We start from the raw sequence: 22799 nt of genomic DNA, 5'->3' as shown, positions 1-22799 counted from the left end.
CAAGTCTAGGCACCCACCAATGCAGACAGCTTCTCAATTAATTGCTGAAGATTATACAGCTGATAAAGAGTGGAATGCATCTTGGTATAACTTTATTGGGCAGAACTCCTCTGTAATAAGAGACCCAACAGTACAGGTGGATGGTATGACTCTTCCTCGAAAACAATGGTCTCTTATCAATCGTTCCCGCACAGGAGTAGGTAGATGCAATTATTAGCGGTCAAAATGGGGCCTGACAGAAGATCAAACATGTGATTGTGGGGCGGCAGTACAAACTATGAGGCATATCGCCGAAGAGTGCCCCTTGCGATTCTTCTCTGATGGGGTTAAAGGTGTACATGATTTCAAACTTCATTTATGATTTTGAACCGCCTTGACGAGCTGAGAAGAATGAGCTGTAGTACGAGGAGATCTGATCATTCTGTCAGAAGTTATAAGTGTTTGAAGTTTTGATCCTTGACGTATCCTTATGACGTACCCCCCCCCACTATGGCAGGGTAATTACTGGAAAAAACATGTTTTTCACGGTTTTCTTGAAAACAGCTCTAATGATTTTCTTCAAATTCATACCATGGATAGCTATTTAAAAGCCCTATCAACTGACATGAGTCTCATTTCTGGGAAAATTGCAGGAGCTCCGTAATATTCTTGAGAAAAAAGGCGGCTAATTACTAAAAAAAACATGTTTTTCACGAAAACGGCTCTAACGATTTTTTTCAAATTTATACCATGAATAGCTATTTATAAGCCCTATCAACTGACATGAGTCTCATTTCTGGGAAAATTGCAGGAGCTCCGTAATATTCTTGAGAAAAAAGGCGGCTAATTACTAAAAAAAAACATGTTTTTCACGAAAACGGCTCTGACGATTTTTTTCAAATTTATACCATGGATAGCTATCTATAAGCCCTATCAACTGACATGAGTCGCGTTTCTGGGAAAATTGCAGGAGCTCCGTAATATTCTTGAGAAAAATGGCAGATAATTACTAGAAAAACCATGTTTTTCACGATTTTCTCAAAAGTGAGTTGACCGATTTTTTTCCAATTCATGCCCTGTATAGTTATTTATCAGCTCCATCAACTGGCATTAGTCTCCTCCCTGAGAAACTAATGGGGGTCTACCCCATCCTTGAGAAATGGATTTTGTAACCTCCTTCTCGTGTATGAGGTAGGTAGGTAGAGCAGTTATAAAGAGAACACATAATCGATATATTTCATCTGTAGAACAGATGTTTTGACGACTTTTAGAAAAATCATCGAATTCCATCATTTACACAAAGGAAAAAGTACTCTGAGAAGAATCATATTATATATACACATATACAGTAGTCTGATCAAAGTTTCAAATATGTTGCCGCCAATCATCATCATGTTATTCCCCTAAATTATTCTCGTTTGAGAATGAGGCTTGCAGTTCAATGAGCAAGGACAGTTGTGTGAGTGTACCACACCAGATTTTCATCCATCCTAGGAAAATATCCAAGTTGTATAAGGTAGAAGTGGTAGGTTTTCATGATTTTGAAAATCCCTTGAGAAATACCCCTTGGTTGAAAATTCGTAGCTCCGGAACCAGAAATGATAAAATCCTGCGCGACCACCCAATCTATTCAAAATTCCATTCTCTTCAGTTTTGTCAGGTATGATTTTTCTTGAGAAACTCAAGGTTCACGAGATGAAATGGGAAAATTCTAATTAGTCCGAAATTTTCGGTTTTTTGAGGATTTTGGGGGTTAAGCCGCCCTCTGGAGTGTCAGCATTCTCAGATTCGAATTCAGCGCCCCAGAATACATATAGAACCGTCGAGAAAAATTCTTTCGGGGCTGTTTCCTGAAAAACGATCATTTGACTGGACTATTGTGTTTTATTCTTTCTTAATGATTAGCTATTCATGTCACTGCAAAGTATAGAACAGACAAGAAATGAATATTCTTCCACAGAAAAGTTGGTAGGGGAGATTTAGATGGGAAACAGTTTGATTGATGAAGAAGGTGTGATAATATATCTTGAGTGAATTATATCTTTTGAGCTGAATTTTCACTTTTTACTGATAATATCTACTCAAGTTATCTAATCGGAAGGTAATGGTATAGTTCCATCAATAATTAGTGCTTGCATGATGAAGATATCTCAGTCAAATATTGAATTTATAAGGCAAAACACCTTTCAATAGAAAGTGTTGAATTGCTCATTCTATGGTTTAATGAACTAATTCATTACGGATTCATTACTTTTCAATTGATATCCTCATACGCTTGTTCATTCTATGGTATTATAATGAACACATTTATCATGGATTCATTACTTTTTAATTGATATCCTCATAGGCATTCAATTTCGAAATAACAGTGTTAATAATACCGATTAGAAGTTTTAATTGAATCCTCGCCATCACAAAATGTTTTATTCGAAATAATCCCCTACAACTAGCACTCAAATCACTATCAGCACCTCTAAAGGTGTACTATGGATAGAGGGTAGCAATCATATCAAACATGCACAGTATTCAAGAGAATTCCTAGTAAGCAGTTCAGTTTATAAAGCATAAATAAAGCACATCTCTATTAGGGAGAGAAGTGAATCAATAAACTCGGGAATTTAAACTTAATACGATTACAACAGAGTCTTTAAATCGTCAATGAATCGGTAGAACTTCATGGGACATTGCAAACGTGAATCTGTCGTATGAGACTGGGCTGTTCAGAAGGCTATAAACCCATAATCCTTGGGTTGTTTATACAGTTCATCCCAAAGCACCGGTGAGGTGCGTACAGATTTACGCGCCGCGAACATGAGCAATTCACTTTTAATCAGCTGATGCCAAACTTTTTATATCTATATCTTATACCGTTTCTGTAAAAATACAGATATAGTCCGCTGATTAAAAGTGAATTGCTCATGTTCGCGGCGCGTATATGCACCTTGAGAATGGATCACTTCTACTGCCCTCTGAAGAGAATAATATAGCGTGATAATCTTGATTGGAATAACTGGGAAGTACAGGTATGAAAATTATACAGAATTTCTTTCTTGCAATAACACAGATCACAATTCTTTCGATTGATTGTGGAAGGACCAACAGGCACAGCCCAAAACTGTATCTTCTCCGAATTTCGATTTATACACAATAGTCCAAAAAGTGGGTTATGTTCCATACACTTTTAAATTACGTCCGATTTTCAGTCCAAATATTTGAAAACAGAAAAGTTCGAATTCAGATTTCTCACAAACCAAATTGAATAACCATAACTCACTAATCAACTGTAAATTATGATTAATTAAGCTGATTAATTATGATCAATTGAACTGATTAATTATGAATAATTTTACTTTTCAAACCCGTGAGGTTCCTTCATTTTTCAGGTCGTGTTCATGTTCTACAACTGGCTATACGTCAGCTTATGAATTTCGGGGATGAGATATTTTGATTTTCCACAGACGCACTCGCTCACTCACTTCCATTATTCACAGACGACGAAAGCTGTTTTTCAAAGGATGAATTTTCATTTACTTCTTATGTAGTTCAGCGATTTTTCCTAGGGATGAGACCACCCAGTGCAATCGATGTTTTATATCATAAACCTACTATATTGCAAATTTCTTTTCACGAGGTTGGAGGGAGAGTCGTTTATTCTATTAATGTGTAAGTTTTCACGACTCGCATCCGTGAGCGTGTGTTAGTGCAGATGATTGCGCTCGCACTAGCAGCGCAGACAATTCAATTTCGAATTCTCTTTGAATCGAGCCGCCAAAGAAGGAAATGATTGCTTCCGGAATATTCATAGTGGTTTGGACTGCCGTCGCGGTGAGAGGCTGGCCAAATTTGAAATCATGTGTGCAGACTAGTGGTTGGGGGTTGAACCAGCAGCTGTTGCTCCCAATCAAAATCACGTTTGCAGCATTTAATTGTGTAATTATGATTTCGTGGGTGAGGTTTCTAGAAGCGAACGTAGAATAATAAATAGTATAAATTATTATCATAATAATTTTGATGATTTATGTCTGTTTTTATTAAGATTTCACTTTAGATTCAAGTGAACAGATGGTTTTTCTTTCATTCAACACTCCAATATTTCCACGTTGCTCAATATGATGGGGCTTATGGACTACTTTGTTATATGAAATATGTGAAATATTATTGAAAAGAGAATATTTCGTGTGAGGAGTTAACAAAAACCATTTTAATCAAATCTCACCAAGCTAAGTGGAATATAGTGAATTGATTGTTCCATGACTTTTGACAGAGTCATAATGAATGTTATCCTTATAAAATTGACAATTTCAATAATTTTGCTAAAAGTTAATTATAAAGTAAGATTCTCTTTCAACTCAGTGTGAGTAGTCCTTATTCAGTTGATGCAATCAACTAGATAGAGTAGAATAATACGTTTTTAACATTATTGTTACGTTTAGAACAGTAAATGATTTATTTGAACATCCATTTATTGATCGCTTAGCAGAGACGTTATATCTGAAGTAGTTATTCTTGTGTACTTTTCTTTAGATCTCATCTGTCATATTTTTTATAAAGAACTCTTATAATGGGTATAATGAACTCAATATCAAGTATATCGATGAGTGATATATGTTTAATATAAGTATATCAATCAGTAATTGATTAACATAATATTAAAATTATTTTATATGATTTTCCACATTTATCTTGTTGATTTTGTTCTGAAATCAATTATAAATTTCAAAATAAATTTATGAATCGATTTATTCTCATTGTCCTCGTACTGCTTCCTCTCTCAATACAAGTTGAATTTATATGAAAAAGAGAAGCACTCTCACGTTTGACATAATATTTTCCAGGTATTTTTCATCATCAACTCATTGTAGTTTTCTCATGAATGACGATAAGCGCCATCACGTTTACCATAGATTTGAGGATCAGATCTCTGCCTTAGACCACAAATGTCACAAGTTTTGTACGGATCGTTTTCAATTTCTTCTGTGGAGGCGCTCTCACTGCAGCAGAATGCTGTTGCAGACAGTGCGCCCTTCAGGGGACGACTCTCGGGATCATCGGAGTCGTAGGTGGGACACGCGCAAGGCAAACAACAGAAACATGCACGAAGCAGCAAGTAGCACAGCCCCACAATTAGAAGCATTATCAAAAGTGGACGGATGAATCTTCTGTAAAGACGGTTAGTTTCTTTCTCAGCATTCTCATTAGTTGAGGTTTGTCCCCCCTGTGAAACAGTTTCTCCAAAGCAAATGTCCATGTTCACTCGTCTCACTATTTGTAAAACCCCGCCGAAAGCCGGGTACAACACCTGATCATCCAAATGCCCAATGAATGTCCTTTCCAACCAACCTTTGAAACTCTTATTCCAGGTTTCTGTCTCGTTTCTGCAACCCAACTCAGTTCTCGAAGATATTTCTTTGATGCAACACATGCTCATCACATAGTAACCCATTACTGCTCCATTAGAAGATGGTCCAGATAGACTACACATTGTCATATTTTTGATAGGGAATGCAACAACTTGAGGATCAAGTCGTGCATCCACCATTGGCATTGGAATGTTGGAGATTCGTTGACATTCTGTATCATTTCCATCGCTGCATGTTCTATCGTTCATATAGATTTGATCACAATAGCCCACCTCGCTTCTACATTGTAGATCAAACGCCTTTGCCGGACATACATCATCCTTGATCTTGATAGGCTCAACCCAACCTCTGCCATCTGTATTCAGTGATTCTTTAATATCTTCTTGGAACTGGAATGCGTCCATGGCTGTGCCTACACTGATATTTCCCTCGTAGAACAACTTCTTTGTCAAAGGCAGACCATAAACCTGCATGTAGCCTCCAAATGTATCTGACAAAGCATCAATAATAAACATGTAGGTTGACTTTGAGCTGATCAAACTTTGTGAGGTTTCAAAGCACATTACCAGATACTCAATTGTATCCTCAACTGAACCAATCATGCGATTAGGCAGGAGAGTCTGAACTCTGCTCCTAGCATAGAGAACGGATATTTCTTCTCTACTCCAACACTTTGCACCGTTCAAATCTTTTTTGTTGAATATGACAGTGCCAACATTTGGCGAGGAGCCTTTCCAAGAGTTATCACAGTTAACCACAAATTTCAGAAGGACAAACATCAGTAGAATATCATGCATTTGAATAAGCATACTCTTCTTGTGCGATTTATAACAAGTATGAAAGCAATCTATCACATTCTGCACTAGACACCTATATCACATATACGTTTGGAAACACGTAAAATTTGGAAATTGGAGAGATTAATACACATTTTCTAACTATAAAAACAAAAACATCACAATTTGTTCCAATGCATTGTAGAGAGTTTTAAATATAAACATATGATTATATTTGTTAAATTGAATCACATGGTTTGAATGCAGCAGTCACAGAATACGTTGATTGGATAGAATCAAGTGTATTGGATACATTCTAGTACTCCAGAATACATGAAATAGTATTCTATCAAGACTTCCTATATACCGGTGTTATATAAGAGGTCCCGATTCTATCAAGCTTGGTTGAGAACGTAGACAAAGCATGTTTAATATTATTCTCTATTCTCTTTCTATGATGAACCGTTCTCATTCACAATAAGAGATGAGCTTCCGTGCTTTGAATGATTGTGGAAACTGTATTTTCTATCTTCAAATATTTCTCATCTATTAATCTTATATTGAATTATGAACTCAAAATCCCCTATGAATAGAAACAGAAAAAAACAATCTCTCTATAGAAAGAGTTTTTTTGTACTGTGAAGTTGATTATCTCATGCAAAAGAGTTGGATAATGAAGAGTTCAATTTCTGTAGCCTTGAGGATCCATACTATTTTACACTGAACAAGTAGGTCTAATCTGATAATGCCTTTCATAGAAGATCAATAATTTTTAGTTCCTCGTACGGGTGGTAAAACAATTTCCACAAAATATAAAATTTTCACATGAATTTATTGTTCTCCGTCAATACCTGGAATAATCCTTCATTGTTCCTCTCTTACATCAAATCGCATCTAGAGCACCATTACAAATTTAACGTAATATTCGACATTGTAAAGTGATTCCTTACTTCTTGTCTAATCCTATCTAATCACCTAGCCCCGATATCGAATAACTTACACTGGACTATTTTTATACCTGTGAATTATTGAAATTTCATTAGCAATACTTCTCAAAGTAAGAGTAATAACAGAGCATAATAAATTGCAGTGAAATGAGAACAAGCGATTTACTCCAATTACACGTTGATTCTAATTGATGCTGTGATTAATCTCAATTTAAACTCTGCCAGCAAGTTTGTCAGACTGGTGTGTGTGAAGGAGTTTACATAGTTTAGTGAGAGCTGTTATCATTTTACTACTTATTACATCCTCTGTGAAGTTAATGATTCGTGCCAGGGCCGTTAAGTGGATCTTTGTAGCAAATAACGTCGAGTTTCAACTGCTCTGGAGATATTCCGTTCCATATATTACTAATGCTTTTATGCTTGCTTATCTGGTGCATGGGACGTGGGGACGTTATACGTACGTACGGTTTATTATCTGTGGGAGTGGCTAGCCTGCAGGAAAGGGAAAGTTGGAGGCAGAATCGGGAATGTGTGTGGAGCAAATGATATTATCGATAAAAGAAGGCCCTGTGAGACTGGGAATCTTTTTTTATTTCGCTTAGAATGTATTTGCTCTACAAAACTCCTCGTTCTCATACGAGCACACATTGTGTAGCAATACTTTCTTAACGGCCGGACAAAAGTTTCAGCGCAGGAAATTGGACATCAGAAGCAAAACAAAGTGGCGACGGAAAAATCCACCCAGCTGCTGAGCGAGCTTTTCACCTGACCACTCACGATTTTCCGACATAGTCGATGGAGTTTTTACACTGTGGAAAAAGTTTTCAACAATGTTGAGCTCATTGAAAAGAATGTCTTTGCATATATGGAGAGGTTTGCCAAACTATCTCAATTAGCTGATTAAGAAATTGAAAAGAGTCGCATGCGATTTCGTTGGGAGTGCTATTTTATTCTCACAATACACGAGGTCACTGTATCTCTTCTTGTCAGTGCCAGAAGACAACTGATTGTTGTCTGTTGTATTCACAACTCCAACATTATTCTTCACTCAACTCATACTTCTTCATCCAATGTACACTTCATACAATTGTACGATTCATGCTTTATCGTTTGTAATTCATTCATTTTTTTGTAATATTGATAGGTGATAGACAGATTTGAGTTGTTGATTTATTAGATTGATAATTATCAACTTCTTTGAACTCTTATCCTGAACTAATCCATGTATCTTCAACTTCCTCACTAACTACTCTGATTTGAATACTATAGTACTTGATAAGTTGAAGATACATGGATTAGTTCAGGATAAGAGTTCAAAGAAGTTGATAATTATCAATCTAATAAATCAACAACTCAAATCTGTCCATCACCTATCAATATTACAAAGAAATGAATGAATTACAAACGATAAAGCATGAATCGTACAATTGTATGACAGTGTACATTAGATGAAGGAGTATGAGTTGAGTAATAATCTGAAAGGTAGCCAAATGAAGTTGCTGGGACTGCTTCTCGGGGCTTCGAATATTATGAGAATGATGAAAGCTGAGGTCAAATTAGCATGTTACAGCCAAAATTCAAGAAAATCGATAACTGGATCCATTCCCAATCTGAAATATGAAGTTACAATTGTGACAATTGAAAAGACTTCTAATCACTGGTCATGTAGGGATTTTTCTGACCTCCAACCGAATATGAGTTACTCAATGTTTTTCTATGATAAAGGTGCTTTGTCTGAACACTTTAATATTGTAAATAACTGGAGGTTATCATCAGTAACATCATAGGAAGTTAATATCATCACTGGAAGCTATCATCATTAAGTTTCTAGAACATCATATTATGTTCGAAAGCAAAATCATGCAGAGTCAATAAGAATAAATCCTTACAATCAATAACATGAAAGTGATATTCGTCAATTTCTGAAACCTCCTTTCACTAGACTCCTGCTATCTTAATCATCAGAATCTTGTACTGTTTTTAATTTGGCTCTTTTCATCCATTCTTGTTCTTTTCTTCATCAGGCCGAGATCGATATCTCGTAGATCGATTTCCGAATATTGGGGAAAATTGATAGCAATTACGTTTTGGTAAATGTACGGCAACTCTTCACGGAAAGAAATGCATATTCTGAGCTGGAATTGAAATTATTTGAAAACGCGGAGCATGACAAAAAACGGCTTGTCCGTGCGGATGGCTGTGATGAACATCCACAGCTCTATTATTCCAAGGCTTTGCGAGAGAAAATATGAGTTCAATTTCCGCCCCTTTTTTCACATGAAGCTCAATGTTTTCATAGCAGTGGTTTTAGCTGTACCACCACCACCACTTCAATCAACATGCATATCAGGTGATTTCAAGCTCGGCCTGGTCCTTCCTCGTTCCTGTTTCACAACGTTTTTGAAACAGCGGAACTCATTAGAAAATGAATGATATATTGATGTATAGTTTCCTTCCAATAACAAGATGTATTTGTTCAAAAACCGTCGCGAGTTTGAATGAATGGAATAAAGTTTCAATTATTGTGGAATGAGTTTGTTGTCTTCATAAAGTTATGATTGTATGAAAACTCCTAAGAAATGGAGAAGGAATGGAAATGTCTCATTGCTCTAATATTATTTATGCCAGGAATATATTCGAGAAGTTATTTCTTACTACAAAATAAAAATTGAAACCTTTAAGGAAATTGGTATTCGCTTGGAACTAGAATGAGAGAAACTACAATTTCTCATAGAATAGTCAGTAGAACCCAATAATTTGAATAATTTGACAAGAAATAATGTAACATTAGATGAATATCAAATATAGAAGTATGAACACACGTATGAGAAAAGCCTCTCAAATCACATTGATTTTAGTCATGATTTATCACATAGTCACAAATTATCACTTTCAGCCTGCTCATCCATTAGTTGATAAATTTCTAATTATTGTAAAATTGATTTCACTCATAATGTTGATTGTTCTAAACCATCCTCTAAACTATATCCTTGATTGAATCTGAGATCCCTTCATCGTCTATATTATGTAAAATAAGCTGAATGATGTCGGAATAACAATATTTGAACGCAGCTTATTACCACTCACATTGCGTTAACACTGCACTCCAATACATCCTTCACAATACATCCAACACATCACTAATAACTACAAACATCTACACATAACTCAACATTAGCACAAGTGAAAACATGTGTGAGGATATGACGTGGGCCGACCTGTGTTTGGTCCACTATTCCAATCGCAGCTGCCAATCAATCGTCATACAGGCAATGTGTGACTGCGGGAGATGAGTGAAAAATGTTTACTGGAGATGTACGTACTCGTCGATTCCCAAGGCGCATCACAGGGCTATGTTCACCGGCCTGTAACGCAAAGCCAAGGTGACCTCTAGTCCGCGCTGTTTTGTTGGATAACCCCCCCCCCCACTAGCAATTCATTCAAGCGTTGCCTAAGCGACTTCAACTCCCAGTGCGATCCACTTCATTCTGTCACTACAAGCTCAACGAAAAGCATTGATGTTATTAATAAGTAGTGATGTCAGTTTGAAGTGGATCCCACTATAGGAATCGGACGCCCACCCTCTTCTGGGTCACTGAGAGCTGCAGCCAAATGAATTATTCGGTAAACCTCAGCTGAAAAGCTTATCATTATGACTCTCATATAATATGCAAGCATGTACAACTACAGATAATACAACAGTATGCATTCTATTATATGTGGTTCATATTTATGTTTGAATTGTATTCTTCAACTTGTGAAAGTTCTAAGAATATTTTTTCAAGTTCTAGGAATAAAGTTTGATTTATGTTGATAATGTGAGCGTAGGCGATCTAGGCAGCAGAATTTAAAATTATTTGTTGTGAATGTAGTCCAGGCAACGAATGCTCAAAAAAAGGTATAGAAGGAAAAGTTTGAAACACAATTTTGACCCCGCAGCTCTTTTAAGGATAATATGGGGTAAACATATTAAAAGTCCTCACTCCTACCCCTTGTGCCAAGGGGGTGGGGGTGGTTTGAAAGTACCATTTTTTGGTTTTTTGCATATATCTCGAACAATATGCGTCTTTCGGAAAGTTTTGTCCAATACAAAATCAGCAAAAAAGCTAACAAATAGCTTACAAGTTTACCTTCCAAGTAGTCCAAACAAAGCTTCGAAGTCAAACATTGTATCCCAAACGTTCCCTCCAAATTAACCTGTCAATTGATCTATTGTTGTTAAACTGAAGATTTTACACTGAACACTGTAATTGCTGCAACAATCGTAGGGAGATGCGTAGAATAATGAAATAATGCTAATGAAATACATCGAATTGAAGAGAATACTCTATGAGCTCATGATTGGCACGGATTTTTTCAATCAATTGTTGAAAAGCTAAAAATATGGAAAATCGGAACCGGAAGGGTTACTCTCTAAATTGTGACACATTCAAGAGCTTTCTTAGATATTGTATCTATAGAACTATCAGATATGGAAAAATGTCACACATGAAACTTGTAGGCTAATTTGTTCGCTTTGATTTTGTAAAAAAAATTCCGAAAGACGCATATTGTTTGAGATACATGCAAAAAAACATAATATGGTACTTTCAAACCACCCGCACCACCTTTTCACAGGGGGTAGGAGTAAGGACTTTTGATATGTTCACCCCCTTACCTTAAGTTAAAAGAACTGCTGGGTCAAAAATTGTGTTCCAAACTTTTCCGTCTATAATCTTTCGTTGACTGGACTAATGGTGTTGAAAAAAGTCAACGTTTAAGAGACTTTCTTTGAAAGTAGATTGTTGTACTGTTCTATGGCAGAATGTGTCATGCAAATCATATAATTATTGCTGTTGTTGAGTTCACTATGAGAATTGAGCAAGATTTGTGAATATTCAGCACAATTGTGAAACTTCATTGTAAGACTAGTGTCAAGCCCCGCACACACACATCGATTTCTGTACGTACGATATTTTGCTGTCCTTTTAAGATTGAACGTAGCTTGACAAAAATAATCTGTTCAATCCAATTGCTTTTATAGGGACGGCAAATAATGTACGAACAAACATCAATGTGTGTGTGCGGTGCTTTACTGTAATTCATATTGAAAGGATCCAATATTCCAAGTTTTATTCACGCCAGTAGTTTTCCACTGGATTTCCATTTAGGGAATATCATGGGTGTTTGTTTTGTATTATTACTTTCGATAGCTGCTCTTCTGAAGGGAACCTTCAAATTAGAATCAATTCACCCTGTATTCCAATTACATGTAAATATCTCTTCTAACTGAATGTAATTTTTCATCTGCTATTCTTGTGGTGAACGAATTCGCATTCATACAGCATTTCTCATTAAGCTGTGTCTGTTTCATAATCACAGCTTTTGATCGCTTTAAACAAATATTATAATAATTGGAAATTGATAAAAAATAACAAAATTCATTTTACATGATGAACTCTCAAACATCAAGTCGATTAAAAGTTTAAAACTCTCATAAGAATCGTTCTCAAGAATCATCTTATTAAAGTCGGGCTAGAACCGTCTTGCTGGCGATGAAGTATTGTTTATCATTTGAGCTGTGAACTTGTATTTTAATAACAGCGCGGTAAACTTTCGACCTGCACATAAACAGGGAAAGTGTGAGAGCAGTGGTGGGGGGAGGGGGGTTCCCGGAGGCCTTGTTATCGCGTACACCTTCAGCGCTAGAGTTGCGTTAAGTGTTGGCACCCGCTGGTAAATAAGTTGTGCGCGCTACAATTAATCATTCCCAGCAACCAATCCGGGACAGACTTGTTGAAAGGCCTGGTCCTCGCTGGAGAATCACGTGACTAGTCGACCAGAAACATCTCAAAACCAACATCCCCGATGCTGAGATTACAATTTTTCGTCCATTTTTCACGTGCAACCGTCGATGTGTTGTCGGCGTACGAGTGATTAACTGTTTACAAGAGCAAGAGTCCACCTTGTTGCGGGGAGTTTCATCAAAATACACTTTGGTTCGGTGTTTCTGCCTATCGTTTTTCCCTACACTAGCATCCAATAGCATATCATGAATTCAATTTGAGTAATAATCATTGTACATGGACTCGACCAAATTCCAAGATTGGAAATGTTACAGTCCTAGATTCGCCTTTTACAATATTTTAAAATAAAATAGTGTGTCGAATTTGGAATTTGGAATTTCGAATTTCGAAAAATTGAATGACTAAGAATAAAACAAGAGGGACAAAGACATTCAACATCAACTTGAGTTGATTGTGTTATCTTGTGTTTGTGTAAGATCACAATAGTGATAATATATCAATAGTAGGGGGAATCAACGGATACATATGAATTGTGTACTTATGTAGCTTCACTTTGAAATGTTCATCCAATATAAATCAACCAATCTCATTTGAATATTTGTTGGATGATGCATCTCAGAGTTCATCAATGCTCCCAAAATAGTTTCCATTATATTTGTATTTTGATTGTGTTGTTTTTTTATTTTGATTCCTCATGATTTTGTGTATTTTGTGTTGAATTGAATATAATTATTGATTGAAGTTCTCTTAGCTTTCATTCTGCATTCAATCAAGAGACAATCTCCTAATGTTGAAATTTGTACAATCCGAGAACGAACAGCATGTGATAATAACTGTGAAAGGATTGTAGTGTTGATGCATGCCAAGAGCAGAGAGATGATATTCTCACGCAATTTAATCAGGCTAGGTTGGCGGGAGCAGAAGCAGGCCATGAAAGCCACAATGATCTGCGTCAATTATGTCGGCACATTGTCCCAAGTTGAGCCGTTGAAAACAGTGCAGCATTGTGGGAGTTTGCCAACAACAGCGATATTCACGACAATCTGTCCCCTGGACCTGCAAGTCCAGCTCACAATCGGAAAGCACTTAAACTCTCGACCTTTTTGTTTTCACCTTGGCAATCGAAACTTCACGTTCCAGTGCATGCCGGTGCACTCAAAGGGCGAATCAGGCCAACTTAAATTGTCTTGCTCGATTCCCCGCTGAAAAGCGCCCTTTTTTAAGCATCGTTCGGCAAGCGATTTACTCATGCTTCTCGTCGCGTGTGCTAGCAGCTACGGCCCAAGTCCGTTCACAAAAGCGCGCGCGCGCTCACTCTTTCTCTCTCACACTCTATCTCTCTATTCGTTCAGAGAATCTCGTTTGGAAGAGTGGGTGACATCGCATCAACTCAATAACGAGCTTGTCATTGTGTTGGAGCTAGTGGACAAATTGGAAAACTATATCTCTGGTATTGTGGATGAACAACAATCGCTAAATAACTGGAATTCATACATTGAAATCGGTAGAATCAGTCTCTTTCTTGATCTTTGTTGATTATAGCATGTATATTGCTCTCCATGGATGATCAAGATTTTTAATTAAAGTTCTCATTATCATGATTTCTGATATAGTCCCGATTATTCATAGGTTTATTCCAGCTCCAGATGTGTGACTATCCGATAGATTATAGGCTAAATGAGGAAATTCACTCCATTTGAAACGGCAATTTTCATCCAAAAATCAGGTTGTATCGAATTCAGTGGGGAATTACCGTCGTAGTGGATGATAATATTGTAGGTTCAATTGCATCGATTACTATGATTCGAATGCATGGAGAAAATTCGAGACATAGAGAGAGTTACTTATACTGAGAAAAATATAGATGATCAAGATCACCGATTCAAAAGTTTATTATAGTTCCCCTAGAATTCATTCAGGGGAAAATTCATTGAAGTTGAATTGGTAGTGTCAAGTTAACACCCTGAAACCTCAGCAGGGCTTTAAACAAACTATCCATGATAATAATTCTTCATGAATTCAAAAACATTTTAATGTGAAACAGCGAAACCCCAATCCTCACTCTAATCATTCATGTTATTCCTTCTCCAGTCGGAAGCATTGAACACACCATACAGAAACAAACCAATTTTAGAATGAAAATTAATTAAAATTGCTCATCTATAAATAATGTTATGATGAATTATCAATGGATATGATAGGATCGAAGATATATTTTCACACTGACATTATAGGATTCTGCAGAGTATCTTAAAGGGCCCTGCTACACACCTACGAATTTGGCTCGCGGATTTGGCCTGTCTTGGCTCGGCTCGGGAGAAATCCGTGAGTGTGTAGGCGATTTTATTGCGAGCCGAGCCAGGCCGAGCCGAGCCGAGCCAAATCCGTCCGGGGCTACTGGCGCGGCTCGGCTCGGGCGAAATCCGTGAGTGTGTAGGCTCTCCCGGCCGGGCGAGTGTAGTTACCAAAAATCCAAATCTCCTGATAATCGAGAAAGCAAAATTTTGATTTCGGATTCGGATTCAGCGCTCTTGAATAAGTGATATGGTTCGCGAGAATTCTAAAATAGTCGAAAATGAAAACTCTGTGAGCACTTTAATGTTATTAATGAAGAATTTGGTTGAACTTATAGCAAGAAAGTAGTAGTACTGTAAAATAATAATACCAGCCTTCCCTCAACATTTTTATTAGCTGTAGAATAAACATATTTTAATTTTTTATTCAAATAAAATGAACTTTTTGTCTACTTGTGTGAAATTTTATTGTGGAAGCTGAATTTGAATCACAATTTTTTTGTCTCTATTTTTACAGGATAATATCGAGTATGACAACCTTTACCAATCAATGAATTTTCATAATATTCTAAATAGTACATTACACAAGATGTAAAAAGTTCTATAACTTATTGGGAGCTGGTTGAGGCCTTACAGTATTAAACCCTTCTACTACCAACGTTTTTCACATACACGAGACACCAACCCAACATTATTTCTGTTCTATATGATTATTTTATATTTTTTCTCATTAATTCATCAATCAAATGCATTTTAAAAGCTTTTAGTATAATTTAAAATGGATTTCTTTTATTTAAAAATATGGTTTCAATCAAAATCTTACAGGACAACAAAATAATTGAGCATTCCATCATATTGTTGTAGGAGAAAATTTTGTCCAATAATTTAATTATGGTTATAGAGAAGCAAATTTTCTTCATTCAGATTTCGAATGATCATTATGGATTAGGATTGGCAAAAGAAAATATTGAACATTAAATTGATATTTTATGTATACTGAAGATGGATGAAATACCAAAAAATGGCATGACATGGAATACCAAGTGGGGTAATAGAGTTACCCCAAGGATAAATCTGCTAATAATTTCAAAAATAAGAGCAATGGAATGATTTCATGAGATAAAATTGATAACTAAAGTGATATGTTCTTAACAAGTACTCAAAGTTTCAATGAAATACATTAACATTATCTGCAAAAAAATAGACAAAATGTGGGTTGGGGTAGTCCAATTACCCCGCTTGGGAGTAGAAGGGTTAATTATAAAGGTTCAATTCTCTATCTACTGCTACGCTATGTGAACTAAGAGTAGGTGTGTGTCTGTGTGAGAAAGAGAGATTGATTGATTGATTCTATTGACAGTGTGCTAGGTCTTGACAGACCCATTCCAAAAAAAAACAGCATTACAAAATATACGATAGTATCATGAACAAAATACTATTAATGCAATTAAGAATAAGAAAAATTAGTAGATAATTGGAAAATGACAGATTAATTGTAATAATAATAAGATATCAGAAAGCTCTGTCCAGGAGGAAGAGAGAATAGAGAAAAATAAGGGGACAGGGAGAAGAAGAAAAGTAAAACAATATATATATTTATTTATTTATTTATTAATCTGTGTTTTCAATCTATTTATGTCTTGTGTCTCCTGTTTTTATTTATATTACAAACTTAAAAGTGTCTCTTGTTTTATATATATATATATATATATATATATATATATATATATATATATTAAAAAGAAACTACAAATAAAGCACAATTACTTTTAAGTGACGTTGAAATATCTGATAATGAAACTGCACTTCAGCGGACCTCAAAAGGATTAGGCAATTTGCCTGTTCCGACTTCAAACTCACCATCACATCCATCTTTTACGGGGTCTGCCCACACTTCTCCTTCCAACCGGGTTATACAACATGACTGCCCTGGGAATCCTGACGCTCTCCATCCTTTCAACATGCTCTTTCCTGTTCTGCCGATTTTCTTCAATCTACTGCCATATGGAGATTATGTTGAGCTCGCTTCTTATATCAACATTATGAAGCCTATCTTCCATTGTGCACCCTTTTACTGCTCTTAAAAACCTCATTTCGGCAGCCTGTAACCTACTCCATTCTTTCTTCCTAGGTATCCAAGATTCAGAGCCATATAAGAGCGTTGGAATAGCCGTAACCTTATAGAATTTGAGTTTTGTCTCTCTCCTGGCTCTGTTCCTCAAAGTCCTATTTATTGTTCTACAAATGGATTGGAATCTATTCAATTTTACACTCAAGTCTTGGTCCATTTCATAGGTTATATCACAACCCAAATACTTGAAGTGTGATACTTGAATGTGAAAATGGTCAGAGTTGTATTTATATTCAACTCTCTTCATATTCATAGTTGATTTTCTGATTTCATATTCAGATTCATCTTTTCAAAGTCTAAATAAGAAAAAAGTTTTAAAAATTCCATGTTTGGACCTAAACTTTTAAGTATTCAAACACTTCTAAAAACCTTTGTCTGTTCCTTTTTTGAGCAAAAAATTATTATCTTATTAACCTAGTACGTTTCTACAATGGATAATAGAAAGCTATATTAAAAACAGCCATTACTCCCTTGTTTTCGGGTATTTTCGAAAATGGGACTTACGCTCTGTAGAATTTGGAGTCGCTGAATTCAAATGTGGAATCAAAATTCCTCTATCTCTATTATTGGAAGATTTAGATTTTGGTGGTTTGGATAGCGTTGAAAAGTAGGGCAGGCCGGGCTCGCGTTGCTTACTACTAGTGTGTAGTGATTTTGCTCCGAGTCGTTCAAGGACACAGGCCTGGTATTCCAACAAATTTGAATTTAAAACTGTTGTGGTCTAGAATGAATAAAGGAAGAATCATCAAATGTATAATACAATCATTATTGGCTCATTCGCAGTACTTTCAGATAGAATGAGAGTTTCATGTCAAAAATATGTATGAGATGAGTATTCCCAAATTGAAAAGTTTTAGGCCTTTGTATGTTACGGTCTCAGTGGACCACATTTTCCAGATGAAAAATCTCATCACGAATCGTTGGTGATAATTGTACTGGAAAAATTGTTCAGGTGGTCTCCCGAGTAAAGCGACATTATTGAGTGGAAATAATTCAAACACTTTTAAAGCGACCATCATTGAGAGCCAATTTATTCTGTTTCAGCGTCAGTGCCGTGAATATTGATGGCGGTATATTCTACTCTCGACTTTGGAAACCCTTCAAAATCATCAATCGCATTTGTATCCCTCAATGGATTCAGAACAATTTTCCTGCCATCTATAGTCAAAAATCACCTTCAATCACAATCAGTCAAGTCAATAGACGAATAAAATAGGATAGGTCAAAGCTATTATAGTCCAAACAATATAGACATAAAAAAGGGGGTGTGCTTGCAATTTATATTGTAGTTCTGTACTTATATATAGTATATTGTATATGATTTTCCAATATATTATTTGGGTACATAAGAGAAGTCCAGAACCAATTTCTTCATGCAAAATTTCCTTCTGCTAGATACAGGGTGGCACAAAAACCTCGTATTTTCGGCTCATTTTCCAGTTTTCAGCTATTTCTGTCAAATATCGTGATCGGACAGAAAAATTTGCTCCCGCCTTTTTTTGGATCATGAAATTCTAAATAGAATGAGATCATTCGGAACTCTTTATCTCTAATGGGTACTGAGTTATGATTTTTCAAAAATGAGTGAAACTTGAAGAAAAAATCAATTTTGATGAATTTTAGTTTTTGATCAACAATATCTCCCGATTTTCATCATTCAGATGTATAATTCAAAATCCCTCTAGGCGTATTTTTGTGCTCCACAATCTGAGATTAGGTAGAGCGCTCTATCTCATATAGATTTCCAGGAACACCTGACAACAATGCTCCTTGTATTGTGAAAAACACCTAATTTTCAGCTTCAACCATCATCTCCAACTACATAGTCTTCACATTGATATTTCGCACAATGACATAAGTTCATAAGATTATGTTCTATGAGAATCACCCGTTTGATGCACTTCATTTCAGTATTTCCTACTGGAGAGGCGCGCTTAAGGACACATCAAGGATCGAAATTATTTCAAACACTTATAACTCCTGACACAATGCTCAGATTTCATCGTGCTACACTTCGTTCTTCTCGGCTCGTCAGGGCAGTCCAAAATCATGCATCATAAGTCAAATTCGGTCAAAAAGTGGAAAATTTATTGTATGTCTTTTCCAATACACAAAAAATGGCCAATTCCTATATTTAAAGCAATTTATCTCGGTAACCCCTTATTATAAAAATCATTACTTGATCTCGAAATGTACAATATAATTTCCCCTTCCAACTGCTGTAAACGATTTTTGGAAAAATATTTTTGTAGAGCGAGATTTGATTCTTGGAAATTGTAGATATTTTTATCATATTAACGGTTTTGGCAGTACTATGATAGAGATAAGTGATTCAAGATGAATTTCAGACAACTGAGCTCGTAGAGGATGAATTTATCTACAGTTTGAATTCAATCTAGAGTTTCTATGATGTATCAGACTCGTTTTAGAAACTCTTGATTAATAGTAAAATCACGGAAAAAATGTAAAAACTGAAATCGCCATTTTTGAAATCTTCTGTAACTTTCGAATGGTATTTGAATTGAAAGTATTATTCATTGGAAGGAGTAGAGGAGGACAATTTTCACATCTTCACTTGATTTAGAAATTTTATCAGAAGTATTTCAAAAGACATGCAGTTTTGAATATAGAAATTGGCCATTTTTTTGTGTATTGGAATATGGGCTTAAGTACAGTCACCAATAAATCTTCAACTTTTCGACCGAATCTGACATATGATGCATGATTTTGGACCGCCTTGCCGAGCCGAGAAGAATGAAATGTGGCACGAAGAAATCTAAGCATTGTGTCAGAAGTTATAAGTGTTTGAAATTTTGATCTTTGAGGTGTCCTTAAGCGCCTCTCCACTAGAAAATACTAAAATGAAGTGCATCAAACGAGTGATTCTCATAGAACATAATCTTATGAACTTATGTCATTGTGCGAAATATCAATGTGAAGACTATGTAGTTGTTGATGATGATTGAAGCTGAAAATTAGCATTTCACAAACAAAATTTCACAATACAAGGAGCATTGTTGTCAGGTGTTCCTGGAAATCTATATGTGATAGAGCGCTCTACCTAATTTCAGATTGAAGAGCACAAAAATACGCCCAGAGGATTTTGAATTATACATCTGAATGGTAAAAATCGGGAGATATTGTTGATCAAAAACTAAAATTCATCAAAATTGATTTTTTCTTCAAGTTTCACTCATTTTTGAAAAATCATAACTCAGTACCCAATACCCATTAGAGATAAAGAGTTCCAAATGATCTCATTTTATTTAGAATTTCATGATCCAAAAAAAAGGCGGGAGCAAATTTTTCTTTCCGATTACGATATTTGACAGAAATAGTTGAAAACTGGAAAATGAGCCGAAAATACGAGGCTTTTGTGCTACCCTGTATCGAGCAGAAGGAAATTTTGCATGAATAAATTGGTTCTGGACTTCTCTTATGTACCTAAATAATATATTAGAAAATCAGAACTTCAATATAAATTGCATGCACCAATGTATATAGTGACTGGACTATTAGGTTATCACGAATAAAATCCATTCAAATTATAGGATTAATAATTGAATCATTCAGTTGATTGGGTACAATTTGATGATAATGAGGACTAAAACATTTTGTTAGTTGAATTTCTTTCCACATCATAGTAAAATTATTCAATTGGATTCGAAAACCCATCACTCCTCATACGATAACTGCTCAATAAGTTTCTATTACTGTATTATCCAATTCTTCTTTTGGATTCAGATATTCAGGAATTCATACCCCATTATTCAGGTTTGAGAAAAACAGAGAACCAACCCTCAATTATCATTTCCTATAAGAAGGAGAAGAAAAAATATCCCATCCTTGAATTTTGACAAATATCAGATCAACGCAACTATTTTTCAATTATCTAAACACTTCTTGATAATTATTATTATCGTTATTGATCATTGAAACTCATCCAATGCAATACAGGCTTTTGATTTTCCAGAGAAGCCTCTGTTTGTTGTGAAAAGTATGCTCTGTTGGCAATTTTATCTTATCACATTTTTCTCCTATCGATCAAATCCAAATGATATTCGGTCTTATTAACGAGGAATTGCTAGAATAGTGTTCATTTTTCTATAAAGAAAGTCGACTAATTGTCCAGAGTAATTGCTCGAATATTATACATGTTCACACATATACTACTGAAAGTAGACTTTTTATGTGACAAAGTAGCCTTTTTAATTCATCCGACGACTCAGTTTTTGACATTTAGTCACATAAATTGCTGTATAAAGCAATAAGATTCTTTGAGAGGTAAACATTTTTCATTCTGTTTTGATATTTTTTCCAGAGCAGCAATGAACTCTCTCACAAAACAGGAGGCGAGCAGTGTATCTGTATAGATGTTTACTTGTGCTTGAAAGAGCACACGCAAACTGACAGGTCTCCATTTGATCTTGAGCAAAAGAGTGAAATCAACGAGAGTGAAAGCGGATAGAGAGAGAGAGAGAGAGAGAGAGTGAGAGAGAGAGAGAGAGAGAGAGTGAGTGGGTTGATGAGATAGAGTGGGAGTGGAGGCTGAATTCTAAGTAGGAAAACTTCAAAGAAAATAAGCCCTAAAAGAAGATGGAACGTCCGATTTCATAATCCCTTTCACCAGCTGAGACCGGGTGCAGAAATTAGCATAGACATTGATGGAGCAGGGGCAGCAACGGCTTTGTCGTTATTATTCTTATCATTACTCTTGACTTCATCATGCTGTCACCATCTTCAACCTTCATTTTCATCTTCAATGCTACTTTTCGCCCTCTCAAATAAAGTAGATAAAGGAGAAAATTATTTCTGCCTTAATAAGCATCACAGTTGATTACAAAAGTATCTACAAACTTATTTCATAATCTTGAACGAGATATTGGAAAAGTATTTCGGATTATGTTCTTAGCCAGATTTGAAACTTTACATTTTCACATTACTAGTGGAAACAATACTCTTTTGAATATGATTAGGCTATATTGAGTCTTTCTCGGATTCAAGTTTCGGGTTCAAGGGTTACTTGAGTCATCCTCGGGTATATATATATATATATATATATATATATATATATATTTAGCGAAAGATTGCTATCTAGTCTAAGGACTAATGAGCAACTTTTTTCTGTCCTATAATACTCATAAATACTTTCTTTCAAGAGAATCCTCCACAGGGTCTCCCATTCAAATTCTAATATTATTAGTACACTGCTTATGACTGTACTACACAGGTGAGTTTCACTTATTCCCACTGCTCTGCTTTTCACTGGACTCAAGACACTTGAATCAGCACTAGACCAGTTCAAATGACTTCTTCCTTTTCAGCCTCCTCACCAATCCTTCATTTTCCAGCAGCTGGATTGCTTCGATTTTGTCGTGTTGGTGGAGTCGGGCCTCGTGTCTCTCTGCATGCCTCTGGATTTCGCAGGCAAGCAGGTCTCTCTGTAGGTCGCGGTTTCTGACGTACCAAGGAGCATCATCAATGTTTCTCAGCACCTTGTTTTGGAATCGTTGTATGACTTTGATG

At 35.9% G+C, this 22799-nt stretch overlaps 2 protein-coding genes across 2 annotated transcripts in view; both read right to left on the bottom strand.

Annotated features, from left to right (window-relative positions):
* Window positions 1-22799, bottom strand: part of LOC111055703 — a 197062-nt gene that overhangs the window by 97527 nt on the left and 76736 nt on the right. The window lies entirely within an intron of this gene.
* On the bottom strand, window positions 4196-6303 carry LOC111055702. The gene has a single exon (XM_022342968.2). The coding sequence runs from the start codon at window positions 6146-6148 to the stop codon at window positions 4847-4849; it is 1302 nt and encodes a 433-aa protein (XP_022198660.1). The 5' UTR covers window positions 6149-6303; the 3' UTR covers window positions 4196-4846.

This window comes from Nilaparvata lugens, chromosome 2 (genome assembly GCF_014356525.2).
Source record: "Nilaparvata lugens isolate BPH chromosome 2, ASM1435652v1, whole genome shotgun sequence".
In the NCBI taxonomy this organism is placed as follows: Eukaryota; Metazoa; Arthropoda; class Insecta; order Hemiptera; family Delphacidae; genus Nilaparvata; species Nilaparvata lugens.
This window is presented reverse-complemented; position numbering and strand designations above follow the sequence as displayed.